At 39.2% G+C, this 25,348-nt stretch overlaps 1 protein-coding gene across 1 annotated transcript in view; it reads left to right on the top strand.

Annotated features, from left to right (window-relative positions):
* Nucleotides 1–25,348, top strand: part of PPFIA2 (PTPRF interacting protein alpha 2) — a 385,317-nt gene that overhangs the window by 242,037 nt on the left and 117,932 nt on the right. The window contains exons 7-9 of the mRNA XM_040408503.1: nucleotides 13,727–13,948; nucleotides 14,334–14,480; nucleotides 17,867–18,001. Coding sequence (XP_040264437.1) covers nucleotides 13,727–13,948; nucleotides 14,334–14,480; nucleotides 17,867–18,001 — 504 coding nt within the window. The remainder of the gene's footprint in view (nucleotides 1–13,726; nucleotides 13,949–14,333; nucleotides 14,481–17,866; nucleotides 18,002–25,348) is intronic.

Here is a 25,348-nt window from a genome sequence, read left to right as displayed (position 1 = left end):
AACGGATCCGTCCCCATTGACTTAAATTGTATGTCAGGACGGATCCGTCTTGCTCCGCATCCCAGGACGGACAGCAAAACACTGCGTTTTGGTGTCCACCTCCAGAGCAGAATGGTGACTGAACGGAGGCAAACTGATGCATTCTGAGCGGATCCTTTTCCATTCAGAATGCATTAGGTCAAAACTGATTGGTTTTGGACCGCTTTTGAGAGGCCATGACTGATCTCAGAAACGGAAAGCCAAAACGCTAGTGTGAAAGTAGCCTAAATAATACCCTAAATGCAGTGGGGAGATTTATTAAAGGAGTTTTCCAGTCCTTTTTAAGTGATGGCCTATCCTGAAGATAGTCTGAAAAACATGGCCAACTTGAATCAATTCTTTACCACATCCGTCAAACGCTCACTGAACTCCTCAGATGAACAGTGTCATCAAAAATCATGGATTTGCAGCTAACCTATTGGTCATATCAGCCAGTCTTAGCCATTCATACTCAAAATGAAGGTGGATTTAGTGTCCTACATATGCTGCATATTTTATTCGGATAAGGATAAAACTCACTAAAAGTCACCTTGCCTAGAAGGTGGTATGGGTATGAATTTCTCAGACTTATTGATATGACCAATAATTTTGACTGCATATTCGTAATTTTTTATGTACTATCCACCTAGCTGATTGATGGGGGTTCAACACACTGCGCCTCTGCCAATCAGCTGTTCAATGTAACTCCATCACTGGAATTCGGGGCCAGAAGTACACAGCACTGTCAGCATTGTAGTGGACAGTGCTCACAACTACAGTGCTGCTCCTTGAAGCAGATGGGAGCAACATCTGGAATAAAGAAAACCTGTCTTTTCAGGAAGTGCTGCCTGTATCCCTTGTTTTGTTTTGGACTATTTGAGAAAAAGTCATCAATAATTCTACATCTGAAATTTTTTTTTTTTTTTTACTTCCTAACAGTTTTGCCTAAAGTTCTGCTCAGACTTTGAGAAAAGGACCTAACAGTTTCAGCCTGAGCAGAACTTGGGCAGCAGGGTGAGGTGGGGAAGGGCTTCTTAACCCTTATATCCCAGCTCTGTAGCAGCTAGAGATGTGAGTATGGTCTTGTTTGAAGCCTTAAGAAACCAGATTGGGAAATATTCTGGGTCTTACAATGCTGGAACACAAAAACCGATTATTTGATTTAAAAAAATTGTTTTATGGAAGTAGTATAACATAATAGAAAGTATAATAAATTTGCCATCATAATTGAACTGACCCACTGAATATAGTTACATTATTACTTATTGCACACAGTGAACGTAAATCCCACAAAATAATTTTCTGTTTTTATTAAAAAAATTATCTTCTCCCTAAAAATAAAATAATAAAAGTTATTGAAGCGTTATTCTGATTATAATGATTACATTTTTTTTAGACTATAGAATGGCAAAACAAATTTTAAATTCTGATTTATTTAAATTTGCTTGCAGACTTTTATTATAACTGTGTGTGCATTTGCAAGAAAAAAATGGTTACAGTCCATTTTAGTCCTGTAAAATGCATCCGTAAGAAAGCTAGATAGGGACTAAACATGGTGTCAGTCATGTGAGCTGTCATGTGACCCTCAAAAGTATCAGTTAACTGCCAGGTATCTAACAGGTGAATAGTACTATATTAACGAGCAGATAGATACAGTATATACAGTATTACTACCTGCAGCAGCACATCATGTCTGTCAGTGTCAGTGAAGAGGCAGATCTCTGTGTGCTGTTTGTTTTACAATAAACTTTATAGCAACATCACACAATCACTTAGAGACAGCAGCCATTTTACAAATCCATTCAGACAGGCACACAATGATGTAGTTACTGGTAATAACACATAAAAATCATGATTCCAATACTAGTCCTATTTACTTATCACATAAATGTGTCTTGTGTGCTGACCCAGCACATGTACAGTATATCATGTAATACAGATGCTTACTGAGGTCAAGGTATAAAGAATGTAATATGACTGATGCCATGTTTCAGTTAGACCATGGATGCATTACATAGAACTAATACATGGGCTATACCAGGGATCAGCAATCTTTGGCACTCCTGCTGCTGTGAAACTACAAATCCCAGCATGCACACATACTTGGTGGTTCTTGTAACTCCCATAGAAGTGTTCTAGTTTCAGAACAGCTGGAGTGCCAGAGGTTGCTGATCCCTGGGCTATACCATTCTTCTGCATATAGGGGTCAATTGCCTGATATAAGATTGGTATGTATGCAGAATTTTAAATACATGTGTATTAGAACAAATAAATTACAAAAATAAAAAACTGAATACCCTCTATGCACCCCCCCTCCCCCCAAAAAAAAAAAAATAATAAAAAAAAAAAAACATTCCACAGAATTCCAGGTCTTATATATATATATATCGAAATTGAAGAAAAATAAAGTTATGACCCCTGGAACACAGAAATGGAAAATTGTTACTGGTCCTTAAAGCTGAAATTATTTATGTCACTAATGAGTTAAACCATTGTATAATTAAAGATTTAGAGGTGTTCTAGTATACATTGTGTTTTTAATCAACGTTTTTGAGATTCTTCCTGTCAGTGAATGTAACATTCTTGTTTACATTTAGAGACAAAAATCGATATTCTGATCCTACATTCATACAGTAAATTATTACAGTCTATGCCAGGAGTCAGCAACCTCAGGTACTCCAGCTATTGTGAAACTACCTCTCCCAGCAGTTCTGAGAACTTTTGAGAAAGTGTGCATGCTGGGAGTTGTAGTTTCACAACAGCTGGAGTGCCGAAGGTTGATGACTCCATGGTGCACTAACTTACATCTCTCTCATTTATTTGAGACCTCCTATCTAGATTGATATGTGTGTTCCAAAAAAGTAGCAGCTTTCTAAATCGCAACCAATCTCTTTCCTTACCACGATTTGGCACAGAGCTTTCGCTATTTCTGGCATTCCCATAAAGAATGCACTGCCGCACTGTCAGGATGGCAGTACAGGACTCCATTCTCAGGTTCATTAGGGGTCCCAGCATTCAGACCCCAAGGATCAGTAGTTATCCCCTATCCAGTGGAAAATAGCCCATATTTTTTGGGGCAATTTTGCCATGGATGTAGTAAAAATTCTCTTATGTATGCTAATGATTACATTTTATTCTTCCTTATCTTATATATTGGACCCATGATGGTGTAAACATTTGCTACTGTTTGAATTTATTATAAGGCCTAAAGCGATCTTAGCAATATTTGGTGTGGAAAGCTGGTGTAATTAATAGGTGTGTTTTACGGCAATGAATGTAAAGGTAAGAGCCATCAGCGATTACTTGCTTATGTGTAATCGTGGTTATACACATTTCCTCTACAGATGCCCTTTGGGAAAGTTGCTATTTGATTGCCTGTGGGGTACTGGGAATCTCTGTAAAGGAGTACGTGAAATTGCGAGTGTGTTAAGATGTGACTGTGCCGTGCTTAGCCTTCAGAATATAGTAGATGTGATGATACATTGTCTATCTTTACATCACCTATTGGTAGGCTAGCTTGGTGACAACATGTTTACATTTCTTTACATTTTGATGCAATTTTGGCTACTATGTCACGTCACCATGTTTACAGGTAAATCATTCCCCTTGCTAAACAAGACATAAAAGGTGCCTACGGTTGCATTCACACAACTTTATGTATTTTGTGGTCTGCAAAACACGGATCCACAAAAATACAGATGGCGTCCGTGTTTGCATCATTTTTTTTTTTTTTTGCGGACCATTGTAACAATGCCTATTCTTGTTCACGAAACGTATAAGATTAGGACATGTTCTATCTTCTTTGTGGGACTGTGGAACGGACATATGGATGCAGACAGCCCCACGTGTCCATAGACTTGCAGACACCACACGGTGTGCTGTCCACATTTTTTTGCTATTCCATTGGAATGAATGGGGTCCACATCCAATCCACAGAAAATGCAGATCGGATGCGGATGAAAATATGGCTTTTTGAATGGGGCCTACATGTGACACATTCTCTTGTGTTATATCATCCTCTGCTTTCATAGTTAGCCATTTTTTTTACAAAATGACTGTCCACAAAATCATACATACTACATATTATTTGAAAGTGCCAATATACTGCACAGTAATATGCAGATATATATCCCCTAACCAAGTGTTTGGCCCTTAGCAATGTCACCTATGGGTTTGACCTGAGTTGGGTCTGTTGGAGCAATAAGTGGGTGTCAGGTTTACAGTTTACATTCGTGCCTGTGGGGAGGTTCTTTGCAACCATATTTGTTCCTAGCAATGGTCTTTTGCGCATGTTCTTCAGTATTCCAGTAAAGTGGCTGAGTGCAGCAAACTCTAGGCTGAAGCTCCCAGCACAGACTGCACATGTGTCAGTCTGTTGAATCACCGTAGTAGCAGTAAGCAGCTACATGCAGAGTGTTAAGGGGGAATATTAATCACCAATATTTATGCAAATATCAATAATTAATATTCATAAATGGGAGGAGCCGTCTATTGATGACTCCGCCCATTTATACCTAAATAAATATAAAACACTACTGATTACCTCTGATTGCATATACATTACACTGAACTACACTACGTGCGACTTACTATCACTATACTACGGCGGCGACTAGTAAAAACACCATACACTGTATTATGAACAATAAGGAATATTTATTACACAATACAATTATACAAGTCTAACTATATGCTATATCTATATATATTCATAGATCAATGGTTATGAATATATATACATACAGAAGTACACACCGCAGTATAGAAATGGTACTACAATAAACACAATACAAGCCTAACTACTCTACACAGCACAATCCCAAATTCCACCCCACACACTATCTATATAATACAATAATACATTCGCATACACACAAATATCAGATTCGCATACACACAAATATCAGTAACCCACCCGCCTGACTAATCACTGTCCCTATGGGGTACAAGGAGTTAAACACAATGGTGGCTCTGCAGGGGTTAATACCTGCAGGCCAAGGGACACAGGGTTATGAGTTATCAGGACAGTGGTAGCAGGGATCAGGCATTGAAGAGGTTAATGGTCAGGACTCTGCAGGGACAGGGCAATGCAGAGGTTAATGCTCCGCAGGGATTTATTCACACACTTCTAATATTTGCTTATAATTATATATATCTATATCAATGGAATAGATATATATATTTATAGCAGCACACAACAATATAAGTAACAATACACTATTTCGGTTCTAACTACACTAACACATTCCCAAGTCCTCCCCAACATCTAACTCATACACTTTACCAGCAGCCCACCCAATCCTGACAATATACTATCCCTACGGGGAATAACCAGGGGTTATTACGGAACAGGGGATATGAGGGATCTACAATCCTGGGGGAACACAGGGGATATATGATTATAGGGGGACTCAGGGCAGGAGAGGTTAAGTGTAACCAAGGGTTATACAGGGGGTGACTGGGCTGCTTCCAGGGTACAGGCTCATCAAGGATTAATGCTGAGACATGAAGTCAGCAGCCAGGGGTTAGGGGATGGTTGGTACTCAGCCATTTTTCAGGGCCATGTGGCCTCTCTTCAGGGTGCAGCTCCCATGTGTCTCATTGCAGACCAGGAATCCAAGAGCAAGCATGTCTGCCCTGCTGGGGGTTTTATAGCACAAAAGCAGCCCCCCTCCTCCTTCTTCAACAGGAGGGTGATGACATCATCGTGGGGTCGTGTGACGGAATGCTAGAGCTGAAACAAAGGACTTCCTGCACAAGCTGTAAGCCCGCAGCTGCCACATAACATCACACACTCCCACGTCATAAATGAACCATGCTGATCTATATATATATATATATATATATATATATATATATATATACATATATACACATATATATATATATATATATATATATATATATGTACACACACACATACTACCCAACCTGGGGGCACTTAGGTATATTCATCCATATAGATGTTTGGGGCACATCTACATGCATGTCCATATACACAATATCATAAATAGGCAGTAATAAGCCCACCTGCATATGGATATATTATACATAGAGATGTATGCTGACAAGGGGGCATACATACATCTCTATGTATACACCCATACCACCTGGACCGGCCCATGCAAAAGGGCCAATATACATGCATATATGTAAGGGCAATATATCCATATGTATTTAAATCCAACCTTCCTCAACACAGAGATACTTATACTGTAAAACAAAACATGCAATGCAACAGCTCTCTGCAAACCAAATAAAGTACAAAAATGCATAATAATTGCTAATGCTATACTTATAAATTAGAGATGCTTGGCAAATACATTTTGTACAAAATTATTTGAGCCCGTCTGCCGCACGTCAAGGCGATCTCTGTAAGACGGGAACCTAACACTAAATTCTACCTGTTATGTGCCATGACGGCTACCATACAATTCAGGGAGTGTAGGTTCCACATGCATGCTGGGCCTGCTTTAATTTCTGTCATCTTTGGTGCCAAAATGGCCTCCATTATATCCAAGGAATGCAGGTACCAACATGCATGCCGGGCCCACTCCACACCACTCCTGGTGCCAAATGGCCACCAAAGAATGCAATGAGAGTCCACACTATACCTCTCCTGGTGCCAAATGGCACCAAAGATGACAGAAATTAAAGCAGGCCCAGCATGAATGTGGAACCTACACTCCCTGAATTGTATGGTAGCCGTCATGGCACATAAAGGGTAGTAGTCAGTGTTAGGACCCGTCTTACAGAGATCGCCTTGACGTGCGGCAGATGGTCTTAAATAATTTTGTACAAAATGTATTTGCCAAGCATCTCTAATCTATAAGTATAGCTTTAGCAATTATTATGCATTTTTGTACTTTATTTGGTTTGCAGAGAGCTGTTGCATTGCATGTTTTGTTTTACAGTGTTGTTTTCAGCCATAGCAACGTGCCCCTGCACATTGGGATCTGCTGACTGACCCCCTGTTTTTCTTTGCCAGAGATACTATATAGCATCATCAACCAAGTCTGTGCTCAGGTACAGTTATTTGGTATCCCAATTGGGTAAGAATGTTCTGGGCGACGAGACATGATAGAGCACACTGTACAAAGAATATTGCTTGTGCCAGCTGTTGGGTGAAAGTTCTGGGTTCCAGGAGGACCATCACGAACTCTAACACTCAAAGAGAATCTTCCTTCTTGAGGCTCATTCCTCTCTGCCCCTATTCTCTCTCAGTTACAGAAAAACACCATGAGGCTTCACCGGAGGACAATTCCTTCTGCTTTTTGGGCTGGCTTTAATGGGCCGTAACCAGTGACATCCCATATCCAACTGCACCTCAAAGCTCCACTCCTTTCTGTGGCCAATTCTCCTCCCATAGTGCTCTGATTGACAGTCCAGGCAGTTGCAAATGCAAAGAGGGAGAGGCCTTAGCCACAGAAAGGAGTGGAGCTTGGGTGCAACAAAAGCATTGGTGACACCCTCATCGCACCAAAGGCCTAATTTGCATATTAAGAGAAAGTATCAAAGCTCAGAAACTGAGCTTCGGATCAACAAAAGAAAGATGACGTTTTAATCAGGTGAACCACAGCTATGCGTCTATGCAAACAGTTGAATAGGGAGGTCGCTGGTGACAGATTCCTTTTAAACTCTATTGTCCATTTTCCTGCTCATGTGCTGTGTAGTGCTATGCGAGTTTTAGGGGTTGACAGTAGAGTCCATGTTCTTTCCAGCATATGCCTCTGACATGATATTAACAAAGCCTGATATACTAAAAATCACATACTGTAAGCGTGTCTAAGTAACTCTCAAAAATAGTCTGAATTGCAGCTAAGAAGTCAGGAAGCATGAGCTGTTAATTAAAGGAAATTATTCAACGGAAAACTGTCATTTTAATATTCCTTCATTTACACCTTGTAATTATGTTCCCTTTATAGGGTTCTGCTATATTAATACCTATAAAAGACTATTCAGAGCCTTTGTTTTACACTTCCAACAAATTATCCAGTTCATGAACCAAATACATAATAATTTTTCTTGTTATCACCACTTTAAAATTATTCAGCTCTTTGTTCTTTGCCTTTAGTAGTTTATTTTGGGTAGAGGTTGGTCTGCTATAGATAGGTCAGTGTATCTGGGGAACAGTTTAGGCCTCATGCACACGACCGTTGTGTGCATCCGCGTCCGTTCCGTCATTTTTCACAGTTTAGCGGAGGTCCCATTCATTTCTATGGAGCTGTGAAAAAAAACTGATAGTCCTCCGTTTTTTCTCCGTGTCCGTGATCCGTGATTCCAGTCCATCAAAAAAATATAACCTGTCCTATTCTTGTCAGTGGGATAACGGAGGACGGACCCATTCAAGTCAATGGGTCCGTCAAAAAAACTGATGCACAACTGGTATGTCATCCGTGTCCGCGTCAGTGTCCGTTTTTTTCTACAAGACCTTGGTGCAATAAAATTACACTTTTCATTAACCTTCCTTTTTTTCCCCCTGTCAGACAAAAAAAAAGGAAGACACAAGGAAACACAACTGAAGCAAAATCAGACACGGACCACTGAAGCCAAATCACTGACAGTGAAAAAACACTGTCGTGTGCATGAGGCCTTAGGAAGATTAATGAAGCTTAGTCATTTTATTTACATGGGATGTGGAAAGGTTTATGCTGGTACTAGTTAGAGAAACCACCATTTACTGTAGTATGGGATATTTTGAAGTGTTTAGGACATATCTGATCATCAAGATGGAAACCAGAAAAAATATTTATTGATTTGTTTTCCCATCCTCATCTAAAGCAGTAATACAATATAAAACATACTGTACTATACTAGCACAAAAAAATGCATCAACTTGATTTGGTATAAACCATACAGTGCGTATTTATGGGTATTTGGCACTTACCGTAACTCATCTACTTAGAGAGACTCGTATATGTAATACGTGTGCAGAGTATTGTGGGCCAGATGTCAGCACTGGAACTACACAACACCATCAACCTTGTAGTGGAGCACAGTACAACAGAACTGCTCCCGCTGAAGTGAATTGGAGTACCACTGCAGTGACGGAGCTGTGTAGTACCAGCACCATCTTCCGGTGATGGAGCTGATCAGGTAGTGGTGGTGAGGAGGTGCATGGTGTCAGTCCACCAGTGATCAGCTAGTGATGGCATATCCTCAGGATTGGCCATCACTTAGTAAAAGCTGGACAACCCTTTTTATGGGGTATCTAAGGGGACAATTCCTTTTAAAGAGAAGCTACACTTTTTGATAACCATTCACTTGGGTCTTTTGCAGGTCATTTGCTCATCTGTGATACATACCCAGTAGTTATACTTTGTTAATGCCAATGTGCATTATCAACAACAATATCACTTTGAAAACTCTGTTGAATAGTTCTGAAAAGTCTTCGACATTCCCAATTTTGTTTAATATTAATTATCATAAACAGTGTAGGGCAGCAGGGATGCCAACCAGAATTTTCTTTTTTCTGGACAACTTATCCCAAAATCACGGACAGCCAACATTTTTATGGACAAATTGTAAAGCCATAATGAATGATAAATATTATTACAGGTAATAGTAATCCATGTCTATAGCTCAATATACTGGTAAGAACTCATTACCAGCTTTACTGTGAGCTGTAAAATGATGATAAATTACCACCAAAATAATCTAGTCAAGTACCACCAGCCTCAAAAAATCATTGACACGTTCATAGAGTGATCCTGTGGTTTATGCAGGCATAGCAATTATCATTTCTGGGCAGAAGATTGTGCTGTCTAAACAGCCATCTACTGCCCAGATGAGCGATCACAATAGCAATCCTTTGTCCTCATACTGTGAAGGAAATTGCTGCATGAAAATTCAGCTTTCTCCTTCACTGAACGAGCAGCCGACTGTCGGGAAGGAAATCTTCCTTCCCAACAATCAGCTGTTACATCAGGATGTGTAAACCCGCCTTTAGCTTGCAAAATTACTGCCTATTTACTGTATTTTGACCCTCTGCTGCTTGACCTGATGCGTAACTTAGACCTTTGACTGTTTAGCATCTACTCCACCAGCCCTGACCTCGGCTTGTCCGTGACTGATTTTGCCTGACCTCTTGGTGCCCTGTGGCCTCTGGGACAGAGACTACTGTTGGTAGCGGCCTGGTGGTTCCCTTGCAGCGACGTCCAGATGCCTGTACAGGGGTTAAAGTGTGAATACCAGTGGACTGCCCTTAGGATTAACCCTAAGTAAAATCTGTGGGTTAAATCACAATGAAGCTGGCTTAAATTTAGACTGGCAATGGAATGTTCCGTAGTTATGTAAAGGCGGCGCTCTTCATTACTTCAGCAGATCCACCTCCAGCACAGGGGTTATTAATACGGCTTCTAAATGCCAGTCTTAATAAATGACCCCTAATGTTTCCACACCCCACTTCAGTAACACAGTAGCTTAGCTCCTGTAACGTATATATATATTGTAATTACATTATCTACTTCCACATGTCTATGGTAGTAATCCTCTATCAAATCCTGATTCTTAAAGCCACAAGAATAATATAAAATCATTTGAATATACCATAGTTGCAGCTCTCTGAAATGCTGAACATAGTAACAGCTGTGTCTTCTGCTAGTATAGATGTTCTTGCCAAATTATTCTAGGGCAGAAAATTCTGTTTAACCATACCCCCTGCTACAACATTGCAGAATGCAGCCAAGTTCCTTAGGATATGTTTCCTGTCTTATTTATCTGGCGCTCTGTTTTAATTTTTATCTCCTGTCTGACAATGTTGTCATACTTGTTTCCAGATTTCACATGGTCACTAAGAGGGTCGTGGTGAACATCTACTTGACTTTTATCTTTTTGTCATGCGTATTAGTCCTTTATTTGTGTCGTAAACAATCCCGTCATATGGATCATTACAGTAATTGATTTGGTGAATGTTGTTTCCTGACATAGTTTCAAATACCATAATATATCCTGGTACTATGTTCAGCACAGCAGTGGAGACAGACAACATATTCTGCAGCACTTTATCAACAGGGGGTAACAAGATCAGACATTACATAGTAACAAACTAACAATTCAAACAGGAGCACTAGCCCTGCTCTCAAGAGTTTACAATCTGTGAGGAAGTAGAGGTAACATTTAAAGCAAAAAGTATTCGTTTTTTTACAATGGTCTAGCCATCTTTCATACTAAACAAGGTACTACGCATAATATGTACTGTACATGTCAGGGAGCTGAATTCTTGCTTTATCAGTCCCAGATGACAGTCTTAATAAATGTTCCCCTATGTCCTGATGCTTCCTTGAAGCACGGTGGGCAGATTTACCAATCCTGTAGATGGCGTAATCTTAGGCTGTCTAGACTTGCACCAGATTTATAACAGGGGCTCAGACTGGATACTAAAAGTGAGGCAGGGATAGGCACTTTTGTCTAACTCTGTATCAACTGTTGGTTGGCTTACTTTGAGACAGAATTTTACACCAGAATTGAGGTGCAAAATGTTGCATCTCAAGCCATGCCCCCTTTCCCGAAAACCCACACCCCTTTTCCAGTAAGCCACAGGCCCTTTTAGGACACAGAAACGTTCTCTAAACCTAGTTGCACCAAATTTCATCACATTTTGGCACACTTTATACCAAAACCTTGGTGCCCCCTCATTAGTAAATGTTAGGTAGTGTTCTCCGGGAAGCAGTGCTTGCATTGGGATATGCGATTCATATTAAATCTGCGGGAGACAACAATCAGAGGTACATGACGGTACAGTATGGGCCCACACCAGCCTATAGCCAGTATATTATAGATCCATACAACACAGATCTGTCACACAGCCTCGTACAAGTGTCCAAAAGCTTGTCTGCTTTTTTTTTTTAAACAATTTAGTAGTTTGGCAGCATCACTTTGAACAAACTTTTCTGAGCCATGTGTCTTTGAATCAACTTAAATGTAAAAAAAAAAAAGTGTTCTTAAAAATATATAACGGAACCCCATCTCGCCCTTCCTGGCACAGTGTGTGAGTTTGGAAATTATGTATGTATTGTATAAACTTATTTTTTTTCAAAACTTAACTTAAGCTGATCTCACAATCTTTTCATTAGACGTAATATAGAGCTGATTTATATACAAGTTCTCATTCCGAAAGGCAATAAACGTATGCATATCCCGCTCTGGATTCATAGAAAGCTAGCCGTGTTTGTGAAGAAATGTTAGAATTGTCATTTTATGGGATAATTGAGTACAAGGTGGTGTTCAGTGGTGTGTTCACTATCATTATTGAAGACACAAGTGCTAATTTCCCTTTTAATGAAGTGGCTGATGTCAGAGATCATGAAGAAGCTTTCTCAACCTAAAGTTAGCACTGTATTAGCAAAACTGATCTACATAAAATATACAATTTTAGGCTACGCAGTCAAAAGTTATTCTCACTGCTCTACAGCAAATCAATAAAACTTTCGGTTTTTGTGCAACTAAAGCGGAATCATCGCTTAATAAAACATTATACCAATTTCCTACACACTTCGTGATGGAATTCCTCAGCATTTGAACATTGGCCATTACATTGCCTTAGCTAATTGGTCGCATCATTATTGGCGCTGTCTATTCAGTGCTGATAGTGTAGGGGCATGGCTCATTGATACGGATAATAGTAACAACCCCCCTGTCAGATTATACATACATTTCCAGGAGGAACAGCACAATTTAGAGTTCTAAGAAAATAATTATTTCATTGAGAATGCAAGTATTTACTAAACCAGAAACGTCAGGAGTGGCGGCAGGTCATTTTTTCCTATACCAGCGTTGTTCTTTTTATGGACTGTCTACAGCCTCATTCACACCTTGCAGGGAAGGACCATAAATTCATTATCTTTTTCATTGGATTTCTATCCATATATGGTTTTGGCGTCCAAATTCTGATGCAAAATCATATAGTACTTTCTGAAGATCAGGCACTGGAGGTAGTTAAAATTAAAACTTTATTTCATTCATCCCATAAAATCCAGTCTGCAAACATCTACAAACACTGAGTGGGTGATATGGAATGAGTTAAATACAGTTATGATTTGACCTCAAGTATAGGATCTTTAGAATGTGAGTTGCTTAGACTCCATCAAGCCATCCTATGATCTCCCCGCTGATGCACATACTGGAATGACTGAAAAATATTTCTGATGCAAAATACTGAGATTTGCAGTTGGAAAAGGTCAAGAATTGAAACAACTGTTTTAATTCACTGACAACGAACAGAGCTCTTGTGGATAGTAATTGACAAAGTATACAATATTTGACATTTCTATGACTTTATTTTACAATTGTTAAACTTTTTACAATAAAATCTTTGCTAAACTTTGCTTTCTGCAAGTTACCTGTGTTCAGTAACCATTGATATGCTTGGAGTAAATCTATATTAAACATTGGTTTCATACGGATGTAACGAGTGTCAGCATTACAGATGGCACACTGCTCTATTCGAGAGTCGAGCCATGGTAATCCACCACTCTAATTTGCTCAGTGTCACAAGACACAAATAGAATATCACTCCATGGTGCCGTACTCACATAGAGTAGTTTGCCATCTGTAAGATTAGCACTTGATTAATCTATTTGATCTGAAATGTCATAATAAGATATTGTTGACGTTAAAAAAAAAAAAACCTTACCTGCTTTACATATTTTAAATGAATTCAAGATTGTGTTATCTAAGTTCATTTATATTGTACCCACTTATTTTTCAGAGGTTATCAAACGGTTCTATTGATTCGAATGATGAAGCCAGTCAGATGGTGGAACTTCAAGAACTACTGGAGAAGCAGAATTATGAAATGACCCAAATGAAAGAACGTTTGTCTTCATTGTCTGCTCGAGTTGGGGAGGTTGAGCAGGAAGCAGAATCTGCGAGAAAAGACTTTGTAAAGGCAGAAGAAATGAATACAAAATATCAGAGAGACATTAGGGAGGTAGAGTTGCTTACTATTGACTATTCCTATCACATAATGCATTTGCCATACACATTAGTACTGGTGATGACCCCTTCTAATACTCAGTCTAGAGAGAAAATCCCAACTCTTGTGGACTTCACCCCAATCTTAAGAACCCCCACAAGACACTTCCTCTCTTACAGTAAAAGTTTGGGTGCATATTGCCCTTCTATCTGACAAGGGATGGATGATAAATAAGTGTGAAACTATTTTTGCTGTTTTATTCTCCAAATAGTATGCCAGATCAAAAACTGCCTTATAATACCTTAAATGTTGTTTATGATGCCTACATGATCATATAGTGATGATCTTGAGTCTTTAACCTGCATTTATGAATATTACAATGTACTTCTGTGAATTTCAGGCCATGGCTCAAAAAGAAGATATGGAAGAACGAATCACAACCCTTGAGAAGCGATATCTCAGTGCACAGAGGGAAGCAACGTCCATCCATGATATGAATGATAAGCTGGAAAACGAGCTGGCAAACAAAGAAGCTATTTTACGTCAGGTTCAGTATATTTTTCAGCTTATGTACTTTAACAACCTGGAATTTACATCCAAATTTAACATGCCCTTGCTTACTGTGTTTATGATGGATTTTAAGGTAGCTGTTTAACATATGCACATAATTATTTAAACATCCATAAACAAAATACAGGCATTTCTACAGTTTCAAAAATCTAAGAAAAAGATACAAAACATCCTGCACAATATGATAACTGAATATGTGGATGTACATGGCAACATTTATAAATAAAAAATCACTGAAAATAATGCACTAACACAAAAGATGCAAACATTATATATGGACTATATATAGTTCATGGAATATATTTTGATCAAAACACATCTGTGCCCGCCTACCTGCGCCAAGGTGGTCTCAGTCAGGCAGGTCCTACGCTAAACATATTTCTATAGTTTTAGCAACCAAATTCTAACTAGTATTTTGCACTGTTAAAAATAATATCTACAATTTTGAATTGTTTCTAGTAGCACAAATATGAAAAAGCCACCCAGATGTTGGATCAAAACTTTAAAATCCTCAATATTCCATTCAGAATGAGTGCATTTGCCTAACTGTTGAGTATAATTAAAGGGAACCTGTCACCGGGATTTTGTGCATAGAGCTGAGGACATGGGTTGCTAGATGGCCGCTAGCACATCCGCAATACCCAGTCCCCATAGCTCTGTGTGCTTTTATTGTGAAATGAGTCAGGGACAGGACTCATCTCAGGTTAATTTGCATATGTATCAAATCGTTTTTTTGATACAATAAAAGCACACAGAGCTATGGGGATTGGATATTGCGGATGTGCTAGCGGCCATCTAGCAACCCATGTCCTCAGCTCTATGCACAAAAAATCTCAGTGACAGGTTCCCTTTAAGATTACAACATAGATTAAATTATCAAAATATTTAAAATATTTAAATTGATTACCCAAGAGACTTCTGTTTACTATTCTTTCTTCTTTTTACTTACATTATTTTTCTGTTCATTTTTGCTCCTTGTTTTTACCTATTACTCTACTTTTTTTGTTGTATTTCTTTACCTTCTTATTGTTCTTTCACCAATCAATCTTTTTACTCCCATTTTTATTCTCTTTCGTCTTTATCTCGAAATTCTTATTTTACTATCATCATTCTTCCCTTTTCCCTCATCATTTTTTTCTTGTTCTTCTTTGTTTCCTCATTCTTCTTTTTGCTATCATTGTTTCAATGCTGGTCTTTTTTTCTTTGTATTTTTTTTCCTATTCTTTTTATTCCTCACATTCTTAATTTTACGGATTCTTGTTTTCTCTTGTTCTTCGTCTTCTCAGACTTCTTTCTCTGTCCTCTTGTTGTCTTTCCTAATTCTTTCTCTTTTCACTTTCATTCTTCTTTAAACTCTAAAGCTGGGATTACAAAGGGCGATGCAGACATCGATTCGTCGGGAAGGAAGTGTTCCTTCCCGACAGTCGGCTGCTGATTCACTCGGCTGCTCGCTATAGCGATCCCTCATCCTCATACAGAATCATGGCTTCTGAGCAGCAGATCGCTGTTTAGGCCACACAATCTTTTGCTCAGAAGCCATGATCGGTGGTGCCTGCACGAGGAACAGGATCACCTGACGAATGAGCATTTCACTCGTTCATCAGGTGATCAGTGGCACATTCAGACGGGCAGATTGTCTGGAACAACTGTTTGCAGGAATGGTCGTTCCCGATAATTCCCACAGTCTGTGTTTGGTCAGTGTTTTCCATCAGTGATTGTGAGCCAAAATCAGGAGTTGAACCTATACAGAGATAAGGTATAAGGGAAGGATATGCATCTATTTTTATGTTTTTGACCTGCACCTGGTTTTGTTTCACAATCACTTATGAAAATCACGGACCAAACATTGACTGTGTGAAAGCGGCATTATTCTACTGCTTTCCTCATTTTTGTCTTTCTGGTTTGCTTTTTCATTTGTGTTTTTCCTTTGTTCAGCCTTATCCTTTCATTCCTCTTCTTCTTCTTTTTTCTCATTTTATTATTTTTGTTTTTCGATCGCTTTTTGTTCGTGCTATTTTTTTAATTGTGTGTTGTGTTCTTTCATTCCTTCTTCCTCTATTTTATCTTATGTTTCTTGTCCATCTTCCTACCTTACCTTTTCATCTCATTGTTCCTTCCCTTGTTGTTTCCTGTATTGAATTATCAGAAGTCACCAAAAATATTCTACAGTTTTCAAATCAGCACCTGGATCTGAATACTTTTATAGCTGCAATTAAAAATTTAGTATAGCCACTGTTATTCAGTAAAATCTTTCTGTATAGCGCCACCCTCTGTTTGTTATTTTTCTAATTTCTCTGCCCACCTCACTGAGATGGATGCACATGCTCACTTCCATCCTTCAACAACAACCAGCTGCTGCAGAAAAGACACAAACCTTGAGAAAGCAACCCCCCCCCCCCCTTCCTCTGGTGCAGAGCAATAGGAGCAATGAATGGCTCAAGCTCTAGATCCATGTGTGGTACGGGGCTGGCTCTAGCCTTGTTAGAAAGAGATTGGCATGCACTATATGATTTCTGATTTTAATTTCTTACATTAATCATGGAATAACCCTTTTAATGTAGTACAGCGCCCATAGTGTATGTTCTGCTTTTAACCAATGCACATGTTATGTATATATGACAAATATGCAGCTCCTTATTTTAAATAATTTTCTGACTAATAATGCATTACCTTTGTCGTACTGGCAGCCAGAAATCTAAGTCCCAGGTGTGCAGAGACATCAATAACATTCAGTTACTGATCTAGCATTCAGTTCATTAAAGCTTTTTTTTTTCTGAAAGGACTGTTTATAATTTGTCTTTTTTCTCACATAGTTCATTTGTAATTCTTTAGAACTTTTTCTGTATACAGTAGAAATGTAATTAGCATGTTGATTCGGATGCTGTTTGAGGCACGTTGCATGTTCTGGGTCTTTAATTTGTAATATAGTTATGATTTGATATATTTTCTTGTTGTATTTGACAGACTGTATTATAGTTTAAAGGGACATACACCGTTTTGAATGTCTATCAAAGCTTGTTCTAGTGATTTGCATGCTGGGAAATATTTACACCAGACACGTAAACTAATCTGAAGTATGCAGAACTAACTGTGTTCGTGTCACCCCTTTTCCACAACAACCGGTAGAACTATAAATGCAGCTCTGGACTTTAATATATAATGTAAATGTAACTGAATACTAGTGGAAGACCAGCAATGCAATCTATTTAAAAAGTTACCCAATTTATTATGTAGAATTGTTTTATATGTGAACAATGAAAAGATGGCTTCAGTCAAACTTTCTAACTTGGTATACTTTCAAGAAAGTTACATTCTTGTGATTATTTTTAAAGTACAATTTTTTTTCCTCTTTCTGAAGTGTAGATGGAAGAGAAAAACAGACAGCTGCAAGAACGTTTGGAACTGGCTGAACAGAAGCTGCAGCAGACTATGAGAAAGGCAGAAACATTGCCGGAAGTAGAAGCCGAGCTGGCTCAGAGAATAGCAGCCCTTACTAAGGTACTGAACCAATGGAAAGTTCTGCTGAAGAACCTATTTGTCTCATTTGCTCTGCCACAGCTGGTGGATGTTGGAATATATTTTGCGGTGAGACACTGGTTACCTATTCTACACAAGTCATGGAGATCCATTGAGCTTTATTACTTTATATATTACTTGCTTGTTTTTATTTAATTTTTATTTCATTTGCTCATGGGATGTTTCGTCACTTTTTTTTACTTTATTTTATGTTGTGCATGCAAAATTTTGAGAAAACTATATTCGATAGAGGAAGGAATATTACATTCATAACCAAATATGATTGAAGATAAATTAACTAGGTAGTAAGTCTTGTTTTGTTGATTAGGGTGAATCCTTAACCCCTTAGTGACCACCCATACGTGTTTTTACGGCGGTCACTAAGGGGCCTTGGGCTGGAGCGCCGCCTTTTTACGGCAGCACTTCAGCCCAAGTTAGCGATAAAATCAATCGCTGTAGCTCTGTGCCCGCAGATACCGGAGGTAGCTGATGGCTCGAGGCACGTGATTGCCGTGATACACTTTATCACAGCGATCACAGAAAATGCCGGCAGCGGAGCTGCCCGCACTAAACTTTCTCCCTTCTCTCATGTAAGAGAGGAGGGAGAAAGTCTCTGGTTCAGCGATCGGGTCCCACAGCGCTTCTGGCCCTAAGCTGGGTCCCGATCCTCACCCCCCACCATCCCTTACCCTCAAGAAATACGGCGGCGGCGGCCCGGCGCATGCGCAGACTGAAAGCCGCCCGCCGCCGCTCACAATGAGGTCTCTCTCCTCAGGAGAGGAGAGAGAAGTTCAAATTATGCCCCGATCGGGTCCCCCAGCACCCCGATCGGGGCAATATGGCCCCCAGATATGTTTAAATAAAGTTATTAGGGCGCCCCCCCCACATCTAATAAAAATAAATAATAAATGGCGCAGACATGCGCACTGGTTACTGTGCTGAAGATCTGCCTTCAGCACAGTAACCAACAGGGGCCAATAATAATGTGCTCTGTAGGAAAAATATGTCTTTAAATTAATACTTTTGTGTAAAAAAATGAAAATTTTATAATTTTTCACCTTCTTAGCATTAATTTCTTTAAAAAAACTAGTGGGTCAAAAAACTCATTACACCCATAGATAAATACGTTAAGGGGCCTAGTTTTTAAAATGGGTTCACTTTTGGGGGGTTCTATTATTCTGACACTTATAAGCCTCTGCAAACTTGGCTTGTTGCAGGAAAAAATATGTACTTCAAAAATTTAAAAATTTAAGTCTCCTAAATAAAGTGAAAAAAAGTTTTTAAAAAAATTGTAAGTACAGCCAAAATAAAGTAAAGATGTGGAAATATATTTCTGATAAATAATATTGAATAATATTTATGTATGTATGTGAAATATTGGAAAATGTGCCAATTTTTACAAATTTTCATAAATTTTCACTTTTTTAATAAAGATACGCATATTTTATCGGTAGAATTTTACCACCTAACTAAGTAAAGTACAATATGTGACGAGAAAACAATGTCAGAATTACTTTGATGTTCAAAACTGTTACAAAGTTATTCTAAGCTAAAATGACACGTCAGATTTCCAAAATTTGGCTTGGTCATTAAGGCCCAAACAGGCTTGGTCACTAAGGGGTTAAAGGTATGGCCACACATTCAGGTTTCTTATGCAGTCTTGGAAGCCAAAACCAGGCGTGAATTCAGAAAAAGAGAAGTAGAGTCTCTTCTTTATACTTTAGCTCCTTTTATGATCCACTCCTGATTTTTCCTTCCAAAAAATGAATCACAGAACCTGAAAGTGTGGCCGTATCCTGAAAGAACCTAGAGAAGCAAGATGGTTTCTGATAGCCTTTTAAGATCCAAATGAAGCAAATTTATAGAACTGCATACGCATATTGTCTGCTGTTGTGTGTCATCTGTAAAGAGGTTTTAATTAAAGGGGTTGTCTCACTTCAGCAAATAGCATTTATCATGTAGAGAAAGTTGTACTGTGATTGTCCATATTGCTTCCTTCGCTGGCTGGATTCATTTTTCCATCACATTATACACTGCTCATTTCCTTGGTTACGACCACCCTGCAATCCAGCAGCAATGGTCATGCCTGCACACAATAGGAAAAAGCACTAGCCTATATGCAGTCCCAAAGTCCCGGCCACCAGGGTGGCTAGAGTTTTTTCCTATAGAGTGCAATCACGACCACCACTGATGGATTTCAGGGTTGTCGTAACCATGGAAACGAGCAGTGTATAATGTGATAGAAAAATGTATCTAGCCAACAAAGGAGGCAATATGGACAATGACAATACATTGGTAAGAGCCTTATATTAACTTACTCTACATAATAAATATTATTTGCTGAAGTGAGAAAATCCCTGACTTTAAAGCTCTAATTGTAATACACTGGGGGAGATTTATCAGTATTGCAGTAAAGCACATGGGGTAATGTATCAAGTGAACTGCCCCACAAAAAGTGGAGTGATTTTGCCTATTTTAGGATGGTTTGCGCCAAGTACTGTACTTTTACTAGACAATTTTTAAAACTGTTGAGGAAAACGCTAAAAGTGTTAAAACCAAATCATAAATTTGGTGTGTGCCATGCACTGTACTTTATTTTTTGGAGCAATTTGTGCTAGAATTCTGGTGCATTTTCCTTAGTAAATTTCTCCCACATTATAGATTCTATTCTATTAAAGGAAATCTGTCACAACAATTCTGGACTATTACCTACTGTAATACATGAGTAGTACTGCAGATGTGGAGTCTAAATCACAAAAAACTGCGCTGAAATGCCCAGTCCAGACTGCTGTGCTAACATACAGTAATGGAGAGGACTCCTGTACGCATACTTCATTTGTAAGTCAATAGTCACCTCCATTCCCCCGCCATACGCCCACAAACTAGCAATGCACTGCATTGAGAGGACTCCTGTGCCTGCGCGCATCTCTGTGCACTCGGCCAGTTTGTGGGCACATAGCAGGGAAATTGGGGTGAATGTTGATATACAAATTACTGATCTGGAGTCAGTGGCAGGTGTTCTATACCTGTATTATTGCTAGAGGTGACGGACTCCCTTTAATGGTCCAGTGACAGGTTCCTTTTAAAGCCTGCAGCTTAACTATTCCAGTTAACATATAACTGCCTAATAAAATACTTGCATTGCTTTTTCGTACTTTCTGTCTATTTACCCTGTTAAAGCAAATAGAGGTAATTGAGTGGGGCCCTCCCAGGACCATCAAGTAACGGGCAGAATGCAAAGCCTCTGTAAAAGAAAATTACATGTTTACAGATAGATGCTGTTTTGGAAAGAATTTTAGTGTCACGTTGACTTGAACTGGCCACTCACATGGTGCTGTTATATAGTACTAAAAATTTAAAAATTCTGAACTAAAGTAAATGCAGGAAACATCATGACTGCACAGTTAATGGAGACTGTTAGCCTTTGAAGGTCATGATGCTGCTTCTTAAACCATGTCTATCAAGATCTAATTGCCTAGTTTGTGGAATGAGCCAAGAATTGCTCTTTCCAAGGCAACCACTCAATTACCAGGACAGTGCACATACCACTCACTGATATATCAGATAGGACTGGTTAATGCATCCAGCAAATCCAGATAAACTAGGGTGGTATTGATGAGATTTTCTGCAGTATTAGGGAGTTTGCTTGAGATCTGTAGTGCTCACCAACGGTGTTGCCTCCTTAGGTTTTTTTTAAATAAAATTTGTTTCCAACAGCTGTGATAATTGTATAGAATACCGGAAATGTTGATAGTATTTACTACAGAGTTCACATATCTTTATCAGCAATAGTATGAGATTGGAAAATTAGATTGTGAGACTCACTGGGGACAAGGTCATATGTAGTGCTGGCCATACACATACTGTATCTGTTGGCTGATAGCTATCTTTTTTGATCCACTCATACATGTCTGTCTGGCTCAGCCACTGCTTAAAGGGGTATTCTCATCTTCCCTTTTCATACTTACCTTCCTTGAGCTCGACGTTCACTTCCTGGATTCTTCTCCCGGCCAGGCCGCGCTTGCGCAGAAGACTGAAGATTTTCTCCCGGCCGGGCCGCACAATGTCCTGAACGCGCACGCCGCCGCACATGCACCATGGTGACTTATTCCTGGCCTGTATAGTACAGAGCCGGCGTGCGCGTTTGCGGCTCTGTACTATACTGGCCAGGAAGAAGTCATCATGGCGCATGTGCGGCGGCGTGCGCGTTCAGGACATTGAGCGGCCCGGCCGGGAGAGAATCTTCAGTCTTCTGCGCAAGCGCGGCCCGGCGGGATTCGACAGGAGAAGTGGCCGTAACCAGGGGAGACCAAAGACAACATCAGGTAAGAGGGGACTTATTTTCTATAAAAGGGTGGGAATTGGGTAATAACATGTATTTAGAAAAATTATCACTGTCAAATCATTAACAGATTTAACAGTGATCATTAAGATGAGAATACCCCTTTAACACCGTACAATGTCTTGAAACCTTACTGCCTGATCCAGTCTGGGGGGCCCCCCATACAAACGTGTCCAGTTCAGTTGACATTTAATGTTTTATAGCCTGTTTTACTCCATCTTAGAACTCCAGAATTTGTAAGCAGTAAGTAAATAGTATGAGATCGTTACAGATGGTGAAATAAATGAGAGATAGACTGGAGATTGTTTCCATTTCATATGAAGGATCCATAAAAAAAATTAAAAATCTTATTTTCACTGTTAAATAAAGTCATAAGTTTCTCTGAAGAAAACCAGTTTCATTTGTGTTTAAAGTCGTTTTACTTTCATTGAACATATCATAACCTACTCTCTAAATATATTGAAGACCCTTGTAAAAATGTCTCTCTAGACTTTTATTGGGGACACTCTATATCTGTCAGTTTCTTTATTTCCCAGTCATGCTTCTCAAGGTGAAATACACTAAATACTTTTTATTTTTTATTTGAAGAAACCCTAGTGTGTGTCTTTGCAAGCATCTTATTTTTTATGTTTCTTTTTTTATCATTTTCACTAAATCTTCACTACAAAGCCCATGTTTGACTATGGTTGCTGTATGCTCAATGTATTATTCTATTACACAGAATGAAGCCATTATATCCTAACAATATGCAATTTTTGCTGTAAAAAAAAACCTCTTCCTCATTAATCCAAATTCTTAGTTCCTATCCACGGTTGGGTTCATAAGGTCTGCTTTGGTTTCCATCAGTTTTTGCAGTATCTATTCTTATTCTATAAGCAATTATATTCCTGCCCTCAAATGTTCTGGCTCCATTAAACACAGTGGCGTCCTATAGAGTTCAGTGATGTCCATCATAAAATAGGTCTGACATAGCTGTCGTAATAATCTTTACTTATACTCGTCATTAAAATATTAAAATTGCAACACCAAGAAGGAAACATTGTGGAATTATGGAAATCACAGGATCGATAGACATGTTAATGATATGCAAATGATAAAAACTGGAGACATAATGTTCAAAACATTTTATTTATTCAGTATCGAGTATTAGCACCACACGCAGAAATACATGCCATGGCACGCTATCAGTTAGGTTATTAATAGCTATCTGAGGGATGTTCTGCCAAACTGAATGCACTTGGGCACACAAATCAAGATCCACTGCTGGCAGCTCCCTTTGCAGTTCCCAACCAATGACATGCATGATATGCTTGATGGGAGACAAGTCCGGAGATGCTGCAGGCCTCGGTAGCATGTTTAGGCCACACAGGCTGCTCACAGTAGCAAAAGCAACAGGCAGCCTGGCATTGTCCTGTTGAAAAATGACTCATGGGACACTTTGAAGAAATGGCCATAACACTGGTTCTACAACCAAATCAATGTAATGCCAAGCTGTTACTGTGTTACTGTACCTGAAACGAAGACTAGAGGGTCTGACTACCATGCCTTATGCCACCCAACAGCATAATCCAGGGAGTAGAACCTGTGTGATGTTCCCTTGTGAAGGCCTCATCATGGTGTTGCCCCCATGATCTACAGGCAACTCTCCGGCTATAATTTTATCTGAGACAAAAGCGTGATTCATTCACTAAAGAGGATAGACCTCCATTCTAGACTCCATGACAGCCTTTGAGAGTGGTGGTGTGAGGTCAAATTAACACCTGTAGCTGGACCTATGGCTTGTAGCCCAATGTCATGCAGACACCTTCTGATGTGTTGTCTAGACACTGTTTGCCATCCTAGACTTGGTATATAACTTCCAATTACACTTGCAGTACAGAATTGATCACTACGTGCCATTCTTCCAATCAGACGATCCGTCAGTGCAGAGGTTTGCCTCTGTGCACCTCTTGCTGTCATTTCAGTTCATCATTGTTTTCCCAACCACCAGGACATGCAACGTTGAACAGTGATAAACAATGAAAAAACAAAAATCCCCATCCAGCATCAACAAAGGCATGCATATACAACCATATAACCGCCATTATATGTCGGCATTATATACACTACTCAACATTGAAATTGCAACACCAAGAAGGACAAGCCATGTTATGCAAATATAGGGAGTAGAAGCTGTTTCTAAGATTAGCAGGTGATCAAATTTTCAAGCACCTAGCTCCAGTCTGTGGCTTGTAGGAGGGGTATAAAAGTTAGATTGAAAGCAACATTTTCTTGAAACCTCCTGTTTATTGGTGTGCCAATTATCAACACTTGTCACAAACTGAGAGGGGCAGAATCCTTGAATCGAGAGACCATTATTTATCATTATGTAACCTACATATTTGTACCCCTACACAGGGACAACAGCCATGCCCACACAATTTTTTTTTTCTTTAAATATACAGCTTTATTACATCAAGTAAAGACAACAAATAATGAATGCACATATAAATAACTCAGGGGTAATACTGTCAGAAAGGTAACAATGACCTAAATATGCAATATAGAATCCTCCCCCCCCCCCCAAGTCTCACTGCCCCCGAAGAGAGTATAATACATGTCCACAACAGTGGAAATAATCACCGATGAGATAGAGGAGAAAAATATATATATACGTATATATATAAAAGAAGTAATATAAAGCCCCAGCCGATATCCAATAGTAGCTAGTATCTACAAAAAGGACGTCCCATAATGAATAGAGGCCGAAAATATTAAACTCAAAAAAATAAAAAATTATAAGCCATCTCTGAACTTACCTGTGAAGATGATCGGGGGTAAGGAAACAATGGTTGAACCAGAAAAACACCTCAACGCGCATTTCGCCCTTACGGCTTCATCAGGAAGTCAAATATGTGCTGACCTAGTATCTTTATATATCCATATATGGCGCAAAAAACTAAATTAGGTGGCGTGTATCGGCACATACCTCCTGGGTGATGCACGCT

This window comes from Bufo bufo, chromosome 1 (genome assembly GCF_905171765.1).
Source record: "Bufo bufo chromosome 1, aBufBuf1.1, whole genome shotgun sequence".
In the NCBI taxonomy this organism is placed as follows: domain Eukaryota; kingdom Metazoa; phylum Chordata; class Amphibia; order Anura; family Bufonidae; genus Bufo; species Bufo bufo.
The sequence above is the reverse complement of the archived record's forward strand: the minus strand, read 5'-3'. Positions and strand labels throughout refer to the sequence as shown.